The 11,835-nt window shown below is 35.1% G+C and overlaps 1 protein-coding gene across 1 annotated transcript; it reads left to right on the top strand.

The window, feature by feature from the left end:
* Positions 1-7,937: 7,937 nt before the first annotated feature.
* Positions 7,938-8,922, top strand: LOC131858266 (phospholipase A1-Igamma3, chloroplastic-like). The gene is made up of 2 exons (XM_059211459.1): positions 7,938-8,027; positions 8,131-8,922. Exons 1-2 carry the CDS (start codon positions 7,938-7,940, stop codon positions 8,920-8,922), a joined length of 882 nt encoding a protein of 293 aa, XP_059067442.1.
* Positions 8,923-11,835: the final 2,913 nt, after the last annotated feature.

Genomic DNA, 11,835 nt, shown 5'->3' with positions numbered 1-11,835 from the left:
AAGATCATCCAAAGGAACAGTAATGTTGCTAATTCAAGTAGGACCAATACAAAATGACACTATGTGCCAAGTCTTAGACATAGACCTCACATATAATATCTTATTGGGTCGACCTTCGATACCTAAAATGCAAGCAATGCCCTCTACTTATCATCAGTGTGTTAACTTCCCCTATGATTGAAAAGAGATTTCTATATCAGCAGATCATAACCCTTTTCAACATTCTAATGCTATGGGGGCAGCCCAAGACAGCTTGGTTCCACATAATAGAGAAAAACAAAGTTCCTTGGCACCAACTATTCAGCTAGAAAAGTCTAAATCGCTATCTATGGATTTCAAGTAGACAATGAAAATCAAAGAACAAGGCATGGGAGAATACTCTTTGGAACCTTTGTGTTTAGCCAACTTACCAGCATTGCCTAAATCTCATGGATTACCTACAACATCAACACATCAAGCAACACAGCCCATCACCAAGTTTGATGGCAAATTTATCCAACTAGGCACTCTAGCACATGAACCAGAGGAAAAAGACATCCTTAGTTGGCTATATAAGGATGAGGACGAAGACAGAGTGGCTACTATGGAGGTAGCTATACCAACACACCTATATGGAAAAGGTTACTTAATCATGCAACAAATGGCATACAATGGCAAAGGACCTATCGGCAAACATCACGAAGGCGTTGTAGAACCATTGGATCCTCCTTCACAATTCAATAAAGACAAAATAGGATTGGGCTATGAACACACTCTATCGCCAAAGAAGACACCAAACAAATACCAAAAACCTGAGTGGAAAGAAAAGAAGAAATACAAGGAGAACTCCTGGAAGGAAGCATTATTTGAATCAGCAGAGACAATACACAAAGAACGTGAAAATCAAGAACGAAAGCAACATCAAGGGAAGCCCATCAATCAAAAGAAGGAAGCATCTACTACCAAAGCACATCATGTTCAAGAACCAGTGTCTGACAAAGAGGAATCACCTCCTGATAACATCATTCCTCCCTGAGGAGAGACAATATATGAACAAATGCAAAGAGTGGAAGTAGGATATGACATAGAATAAGAGAAAACTATCAGACTTGTATCAATCATCAAAGACCTATTTTCACCCTACAACATACCAGTCCATAGTACTACCAAAATCTAGGATAATACCTTTGAGACTAATTCAAATGACTATGAATGGGGTAGCTTTTCTAATGTTACTGAAGATATTGCTGCAAATGATAGTTATACACCCATCTCTCAAGAAGAACACGACACAAAACATAGACTACTTGAATTTTGTCCACAAAATATCTATGATGCCATGGAAAACGAGCAACGACATTACAAGAAAGTCTACATAGAAGATGATACCATCGAAGACCTTGACAAAATCCTTAACTTATTTAATATCCTGGCCAACCATGATGATACCTCCATCCTGACACTTACAGCAACTGAACTTGATCCACCTAATGACTCTTTACCACTTATATTTCCTAGCCTCATAGACTGGGACTAACTTAAAAATCATGACATACCAATTTTCCCAAATGACGAATCCATTATCCATTACTTCTATATTATTAACCCGGAAACTGACCCTACCAGTGAAAAAAGTAATGATGTCTGCAATCAGGGGAGTGCCAAGTCTCTCAGTCGCAAAAATGAACAAAATAAAAGATCTACTGCTGAAAACTAGTCAATGGCAGCAATAGATCACAAAAAAGTAAAAATAAAGAACGCATCTGAGGGTGAAAAACTTTTTAAGGCACCTAAAGATGGGAGACTTGACACTCTTCCTAAACATCATCAGGAGCAATCACCCATATATATTGAGCTCACTCAATCAATCAACATTGGTACAACAGAAGAAGCCAAAAACATACACCTTGCAGAATCTTTGACAGAGGAAGAAAAATCAGAGTTTATCCAATTTTTCAAAGAAAAGCAAATCAACTTTGCTTGGTCATATGCAGATATGCCCGGGATTGATCCACAATTAATCATGCATCACTTGTCCATTACTCCAGGATCTAAACCAGTCAAGAAAAAATTAAGAAAGATGAATCCACATGTAGCACTCATGGTCAAAGCTGAGTTGAAGAAACTATTAGATGTTGGATTTATTTGACCTATCAACTATGCTGAATGGATTTCCAACATCGTACCAGTATAGGATTTGGACCGATTTTAGAGATGTCAACAAAGCCTGTCCAAAGGATGACTTTCCTTTGCCCAGTATTGACATAATTGTAGACCTCACAGCAGGCCATGCAATGATATCCCTAATGGATAGTTTTTCAGGCTATAATCACATCAAGATAGCCCCAGAGGATCAAGATAGAACAACATTCACCTATTCTTGAGGAACGTATTGCTGGAATGTCATGTCATTTGGCTTAAAGAATGCTGGGGCAACTTATCAATGAGAAATGGTAACAATCTTTCATGACATGATGCATACCTTCATGGAGGACTATGTAGATGATTTACTAGCTAAATCATTTACCCGGGCAGAACATCTAAGCATCTTAAAAAATATTCTTAATAGATCGGAGAAATTCCAAGTTAGGCTCAACCCTAAGAAGTGTATCTTCGGGGTAACATCGGGAAAATTACTAGGCTACATAGTTTCAACAAAGGGCATTGAAGTGGATCCAACAAAGGTACAAGTCATAATGGAGATGCCACCACCAAAGAACATTAGCCAGCTCAGATCTCTACAAGCACGACTCCAGTCAATCAAGCGATTCATCACTCAACTAGCAAATAAAAGTCTACCATTCAATCATTTGCTAAATAAAAATGTACCATTTAGATGGGAAGCCAAATGTGCAGAATCATTCTATCAAATCAAGCAATATCTAATGAACCCACTAGTTCTAGTACCACCAATAGCAGGGAAGCCACTCATTCTCTACATTTCAACAACAGATATATCACTAGGGGCATTATTAGCACAAGAAGATCAACAAGGCAAGGAATGAGCTATCTATTACATTAGCAGGACATTAAACGGATATGAACTCAACTATACATTCATTGAGAAGGCTTGTCTAACAGTGGTATTTGCCTCTCAAAAGTTTCGGCATTACATGCTAGCCCACACAATTAAGCTAGTCGCAAAAAATGATCCTCTCAAATATTTTCTCAGCAAAGTAGCTTTTACAGGCAGATTGGGTAAATGGGTCATGATTCTCAGTGAATTTGATATCCACTACACAGAGCGATGAGCTATCAAGGGACAAGCAATTGCAGATCAACTAGCTGAAGCACCACTATCGAGAAAACAACCAATGGAGATAGAATTTCTTGAAAGGGATGTTCTTACTATTTCCACCAAACAATGGACCCTATACTTTGATGGATCCTATACTCAACATGGCTCAGGCACTAGCATTCTATCCATCACTCCTAACGGACGCACCATACCAAGATCTTATAGGCTCATGTTCCCATGCACAAACAACATTTTTGAATATGAGACACTGGTTATAGGCATTAAAATGGCCATGGAATGGAAAATCACATAATTAAGTCTATGGAGATTTACAACTAGTCATCAATCAGATCAACAATGACTATCAGACATAGGATGACAAGCTGCTACCATACAAACGAATGATGGATGATTTCAAAAAATATTTTGTACACATCACCTTCGAGAAAAGACCAAGGTTGGACAACAAAGCAGCCGATGCAATGGCTACTATTGCTTCACTACTGCAAATTCTAGAGTAGCATAGTCATTACGAGTTCCTGGTAGAACAACTATTCTCCCTAGCCTATGCCCATTCTAATTCCCATGTTATCTATGCCTTGACCGATTCTGACTCTCCGTTACATGGACTGATATACGTTTATCTTAAAAGAAATATCCTACCCATTGACCTATCCCAAAACCAAAAATGTAACTTTATTCGGCAAGCCGCCTGTTACACTCTCACTGCTGATACTTTGTACCATTGAGGTCTAGATGGTACTCTTCTTCGTTGGCTTGATCATAATGAATCTGACTCCGCTTTACAAGAACTTCATGAAGGTATCTATGACACACATTCAAGTGGTCCTACTCTTGCTAAAAAACTTCTGAGAATGGGATATTATTGGCCAACAATGGAAAAAAATTCTTACCATTTTGCAAAGAAGTGTCTTAAATGGCAAATCTATGGCAATCTTATACATGCACCAGCATAGGAACTGCAACCATTCACAACATCCTAGCCCTTTTGCTAGTGGGGACTAGACTTACTCAAGAAAATTCATCCTTCATCTTCAAATGGACACAAGTTCATTATAACTACAGCAAAAATTTTTACCAAATGGATTGAAGCGGTCCCCATGACCACAATGACTGGGAGACAAATTGCCTCTTTTATTCTTAATTATCTATTCTACCAATATGGCATTCCAAGTTCCCTCATCACAGATAATGGATGACCTTTCAAGAACTAAGATGTGCGAGTACTATGTGAAAAATTGAAAATCCAACATCATTTCTCTACACTTTACTACCCATAGAGGAATGGTCCGGCAGTAGCATCCAACAAAACAATATTGAAAATCCTAAAGAAAATAGTGAATGATGCAGGCAAAGATTGGCATGTACAACCCTCCTCGGTCTGCTCATAAGGTAAAAGCACACCTACCACAAGAATCCGCAGAATCTGGTAGCAATCCTCAAGTGTCACTGTGATCTCACCTATCGCCAAATGGAAGGTGTTGGTGTCACTATGCCACCTCTCGGCCAACGCTGTCAATAAACCCCAGTTAATGATAAACCAGGGCATCTCTAACAAAGAGGATAGGCCACACCTCTCAATGATATCCCTGTCAGCCTATGTCAATCATGGTATCAATGACCACGGTCTCGAAAATCTCTCTCGTGACTGAACAACCCCAATGTGCTTCTGTCACAAGCAAAACATGTCCAATATCAATTTCCTCATCAAAACAATTCATATCAAAATCAAATTCATATCAACTTGAAACATTGAAAATCTAATCAAGTTTCACATCATATCAAATCCATTTCCATATCAAATCATATCAACTTGTAAAACAACTCAAGTTTCACAATCATATTAACTTGTAATACAACTCAAGTTTCACATTCATATCAACTTGTAACACAACTCAAGTTTCACAATCACATCAACTTGTAAAACAACTCAAGTTCCACAATCATATCAACTTGTAAAACAACTCAAGTTCCACATATATATCAACTTGAAACAATGCATATCAAATCAAGTTCATATAAAAACATCCATCTCAAAATCTACATCATATCAAATCAATATCAGATCAACACCAACTTGACACATTGAAAATCAAATCAAGTTATCTATCCGAAAACCATATTGGAACTTATACTGGATAACTTATCAAAACAATGACAGCAGACACGCAGACTGAAATTCATCCAAAATCCTACTTTTTCCAAATTTTTCCACTCATGCACTAAATAATCTTATCTATGCACTATCCTACACCTATGCACTACCTTGTCCTAACGACGCGCCACCTAAACTACCCTTTGTGCCACTTCTTCGCTATGCACTATCCTACTTGGTCTCTGCGTTGCGAACGTAACCCTATGTGCTAGGTCATGCCTATGCACTATCCTACTCAACCAATGCAAGCCCCTACTAACCCTATGCGCTAGGTCTTTCCTACATGCTAACCTTTTTCCCCTACGCGCTACCCTGTGCCCCCGATGCGCTAACCTAGTTCTATGCGCTACCCTAACCTACCCCTGCGCTATCCTAATCTACCCAGACGCTACCCTACTTCATTAAACTCTATGCACTACACAACTTATTGTATGCGCTATGGTTTTTACCCAACTCTCTAAACCATTTAATCCGCGTGAAAAAATTCAAAAACATGCCTAAAAACAACAAAACAAAAATTAAAAAAGGGTAAAAAATGATGACTTACCGGTGGTCCAGACATGGCGGGCCTCCGATACCTCTGAACACGCTTGAATCGATAAGAAGCAAAAGGAATCTGCATTTTGTCCTTTACTCCAAGTGTCACTTTATCCAAAGTCAACAAGCACAAATGAGACAAAATAAATCGCTTTTTACCTTTTAATAGCATAATGAAAATTACGGTTACGTGGACGAGCACGTAAATTGCTCATTGTCTCATTTCTAACCCTCGCAAACATTATTATCGGGAGATGAATCAACTTATCACATTCAACATAGACAAAAATTTAAAATGCAATCAAATTTATCAAAACAAATCAAATTTTCAAATTTTTGATTCATCTCCCGAGGGGGCATTATCAACATCATTTATCAAATCTAGGGCATGACATGAACATCTTGACACAACATCACACTGATCATAACCAAATCATGATGACACATCATTTTTTTTGAATCAGCATGTGCACACACATCACTTCAAAGAGGGCCAAAATGTAATCGTATAAAAATGACCATATTCTTAAATGAATATTTAATGTTCTTTTGATTCTCATTCCTCTATTTAGTTAAATCTAATTTAATTAAATCATCCACATTCTTCGATTTAATTAAATAAATTATTCAATTTATTTTTTTAAATTCACTTAAGTCATTTATATCATTTAAATTGAATAAATCATTTTATTTAATTAAATCCCTTCTCTCTACTTTTTAATTAAATTTACATTTAATTAAATAGTTCACCCCAATTAAATAAATCTAATCTATTTAAATCCCCAACTTGCAACCAAATTGAAATAAAGCAATTTATTTTAATTAAATCCTATTATCCCTCATCCACTTGCATTTTCTTACATCTCCCACTTGCCACCGAACCCTCTTCCTAATTTCTTCTAGAACCCATCTAATCCTAATCAATTAGCCTAAACCCATCCATTATCCCCTTTCCCTAAATTTGAGGAGGTCACTTCTCAAATTTGAGTAAAGCCTTCAAAAGGCATTAAAGCCTTTATGCCTTCAACAAGTTAACTTGTTGAATACCCCCAAATTTCGAAGGACTCTTACAAATTTGTCCCCGATGTCTTCAAACCATTAATGGTTAACTAACCATTAGTGGCATGGTTAGAGGTTTTTTGCCTAGCTTAACCCTCATCTAACCCATGGGTCTCATCAAGCATTCATTGCTTTGACCATGGTTATCCCTTTAACCTTTGCACAAGAGTTTATCCTTTGGGTAAAAGCTTTATCCATTGGATAACCCTAGCCTAACCTTAACCCTTACTTTCTAAGGTAACCATGAGGTCTTCTCAAGTATTTAATGCTTCTTACCTCTCCTCTCAAGCAGTCTTATGTTGACAATTGTCACCATTTCATTGGTGAAAATTGTAAACGTGGATTGATAACTTTCAATCTTGACCCTTGATTAACTCCTCCAATCTTGACCATCCATTGCCCTATTTTCCCTGTAAATAGAGCTCTCATTCCTCCATTTCAAAAGGATCCAAGCTTTAAGTATCTCATTTATGCTCAATTTTATCAATACATCTAGCGTCTCTTTATAATAGGAATTAATCTAATAAGCATTTTAGAGTATTTTTGTTATCATTAGCTTAAATCATTAACTAGTATATCATGTTAGGATAGTATTGCTACTAACCTTGTCATCTTATAATCTAGTTTAACTCATCTATAGAATCATGCATAAATAGGATGCATTTCATGTTAAAATCAATCTAAAGCATCCCTCATTCTTGCATTTGTCATCCCTACTTCACTTTTCTTAGTGATTAGAGAGCAAAGGCATTGGCTTGAGGGACCTTGTGAGATAGAGAACCATGGAACCTACCTTGGGAGGTTGAGTCATTCTTCATGACTCCATAACTTGCACCAAAAAGCCTTGTGGGTGTGTGGACAAGCCCTTTGAACATCATTTTTCACATTTTACATTTCATCGACCTACTTTTCCAGCATTAATTTATAACAAGTGTAAGCATCGAGAGTATGACATTATCTCGATTAGTTTTGGGCCACTGTAAGGAGACATGTCAAAAAACTAATGGAGATGTAGAAGACAAAACAAACCAATTAAAGGTTTGTGATATGTGACAAGATATCCAAGGTGCAAACCATTGGAATGGCTTGTTCAATCCCATCAATCCACTTCTCAATACTCAGATATGGTGATTTTGCATAGCAATGCTACGATTCATTTGACAACACGCCCTCTTCCACATACTATGGGAATTGTAAGCGCACCAAAAGCTCGCTCGCCGAGAGACTAGAATTCCTAAATTGTGGGCATGGCTATCAAGTTACCAACTATATATACGCCAATACGAGTTTTTTGGACTCCATTTTTGGCGAGGAATCAAGTGAAGGCATTGCCTGGATAGGTTATATTGTAGTTTGCACTGACCCAGATGAGATAAAGAGATTGGGAAGATGTGACATAGTTGTTGCATGGAGAGGCACGCAGACTCCATTTGAATGGATGCAAAATCTCAGAGACATATTGGTTCCTATTATGGCATCAAAGGCTACAACATGCTCCAACATCCAAACGATTTCAAAACCAAATGCCAGGATAGAGAAGGGTTTTCTCAGTTCTTATACATCCACAAATGAGGACTTTGTCAGATGTAGGCTTAGTGAGATAACCAGATTAGTGAAGGAATTCAAAGAGCAAGAAGAAGATTTGAGCATATCATTTACTGGGCATAGCTTGGGAGCTGCATTAGCGACCCTGAGCACATACGACATTAAACAAATCATGGTAAATGAATATGGTGTGACCTCTATTCCTATCACAGTGTTTTCCTTCACGTCTCCCCGCATAGGGAGCTTATCATTTGCCCATCATATGGAAGAGATTGGCGTCAAAGTGCTACGTGCAGTAAACCACAAGGACTTGGTTCCGAAAATTCCTGGGATTTTTTTCGATGAAAAATTGGGATGGCTGACAAGGCTTCTGCACTGGCTTCCCTAGGAATATGTTCATGTGGGAGTAGACATTAGTTGAGATAGCAACAACTCACCTTTCCTGAAGCACATGCATAATCCTGCAAATTTCCATAACTTGGAGGTTTATTTGCACACACTTGATGGATTTCTGTAAAATTAAAATTTTATCTAAACCTGAACAGTAAGAATCTAGTTAGGAAAGTAAGAATCAGAGAGAAAATTTCAGAGAAGAATGAAAATAAAACTATTTCATTAATATATTTCTTAGTTAACTTAAAAACTAAGAAAAAAATAGTTTTATCCAACTCATAGAATTAAACCAAAAATCCATAATAATTCCATAAATCACAGAGGAAAAATTGATTTTTGTGCATTAACACTTTCAAAGGAAATGAGAAACTACCTGCCTTTAAGCCAATGGGAAGAGATCCAGCTCTGGTTAACAAATACTCTGACTTACTGATTGAAAGCCTCCAAATGCCTTCTAAGTGGTGGGCAAAGAGAAATAAAGAAGTGGTGAAACGCATAGATGGCATGTTGGTCTACTCTTCTACAACTCCCACCCCTCTTCCTCTTCCGTAGACTCCCCTCTAATATAATCTATTCCACTTCATGGTTTTTCTCAATTTCCACCTCAAAGAATCCCTACTCAAATTACATAAATTTGAATCGCTACTCGAACCTGTGACTCCTACCCGTGTTTTTCATTGTTAATAACCCATATAATTTTAAGAGGTTAATGTTGGATAAATGATGCTGCCTCGTGATATAGAGCATTGTTTATAGTAGTGTCCAGAGTTTATTTCAGGATATTTTTATTACTAAATTATGTCAACAGAAATCAGGCACTGATTTATGAAATCGTGCTCTTTATTATTATTATTTTTTTTAAGCTTTGAAAGCAGAATGGAAGTACACTTTTCAATTTTTTTAAAGCATTTCAATTTTTATAATAGTGATAAAATAAATCAGATTAGGAAGAAGTAAACATTGGACAATCCATTTGATTAATCAGAGCTGAGATGCAGTTAGAGTCCCTAACATTTGTCAAAAAATTAATATTTGTTCTTTGTTACCCTCTAGAACTTATCTTCAACTTGTGATATGTAAAGAAGTAATGTTATGGACTTATCAATGACAATACACTTTGAGAAATGTATCAAGTATAAGAACCATTTCACTTTCTTATTTCTACCTATTTATATTGTATTTGATAAATGGATTGTAAGAACTAAATATATCTTTGCCTTTAGTTAAAAAATATATAACATATTTGTTAGATTTCAATGGTGTGGTGAATCAATATATTATCCACATGAAATAAATAAAGAAATCTATACTTATAATATATATATATTATAAATCAGCTTAATTAAAATAGAAATTATATTGAACACATGCATACACATAATGTAGAAGCTTATTATTATTGATATCATTAGGGAAGCGTTCATTTCCAAAACAAAAATTAAGTCAAAATGTAGGAATATAAATATTTTGGAGCATAACCTAATATTATCTTTCACATTTGTGATATATGTATGTAAGTACACGCATAATTTATTCATATCACATATCATATTTTAAAGAATTTTTATTCATGCATCATTCATTAATATTTAGTCTCTATATGTATTTAATAATATTATTTATTTGATTTTTTTTAATGAAATATTTTTCTTTAAATTACTTAAATATCAATTACAAATAAATTTTTTTTCAATTAGAACTCCAATTTACAATATCCATCACCATATTCATATAGATTTTATATATTAAAAATATAGAAAATTTAAATATGAAAATACAAAAATATCACATCAATTTACTCCAAAAAAAATAAAAAACTTATTATAAAATGTGAGTATTAAATAATGTCTTTAAAATTAAATTTATTTAAAATGTAATTTAATAAAAAAAAATTTAATGAAAATAAATTAGAAAATTTAATTAAAATTATTTGCACTTATTTAATTTTATTTTAAAACTTAAGAAAAGTTTTATTTAAATACAATTTGTAAAATAAATTTTATTTAAAATATAATTTAATAAAATAAAATTATATATTAAATGTTATGAATCATTTTAAAATAAAAGATATTAAATATTATAAATTTTATTTAAAATATAATTTAATTAAAAACAAATTTTAATGAAAATAAATTACAAAAAAATCTTATAAATCTTATTTTAAAATAAAAATATGAAATATTATAAAACATAATATAATTTATTTTTTTTATCGGTAATTGTTATTACTATTTCAGCTGCTCTACATCATGCCATTTTTACTCAAGACAATATGAAGTCTCACCCCTACAATATAGTCACTTTTTGATTGGAGCTTTGAACCAGTGGGATCACATGTAGCATATCAAGAACCATCGCACTAGAAATCTCCTTATATCTCCCACTCCATATCTCTCCAAAGCCAACTCCTTATCACTCCACCGCCAGCTCCTTATCCCTCCACTACAACACCTTATCTCTCTGCATAGATGGATACCTTATCACTCTGCTAGCCTATCGTGGCAAGTGACGTGCCCATGTGCTCCTCTGCGACTGTGCGGGGAGTACAAATTGTCACCCACCGTCCGCCACCCTCATGGAAACCTACAGGAGTTTCAAACTAATAACTTCCCCTTACCAGGGCTCGTGACATTTACGAACCCCCTATAAAACATAATATAATTATTATTAAAATAAATTTTAATTATATTGTAAAACAAAAACATCTTTTGCATTAAAAAAATAATATTTCCTATGAATAATTCTAACTTGGAAATGTGTAACATGTTTTACCTTTTTCTAGTATCTTCTCCACTCAAATTAGCCAAAATGGTACAGATCATTCGTAGGGTACAAAGTCATTATCATTAATGATCATCATTATTCAAAATGAAAAGCATTAAATGGATTAAGGGCATAATTTTTTTAG

This window comes from Cryptomeria japonica, chromosome 9 (assembly GCF_030272615.1).
Source record: "Cryptomeria japonica chromosome 9, Sugi_1.0, whole genome shotgun sequence".
NCBI lineage: Eukaryota > Viridiplantae > Streptophyta > Pinopsida > Cupressales > Cupressaceae > Cryptomeria > Cryptomeria japonica.
Note: the sequence above shows the minus strand (reverse complement) of the source record. Positions and strands in the feature narration are given on the sequence as shown.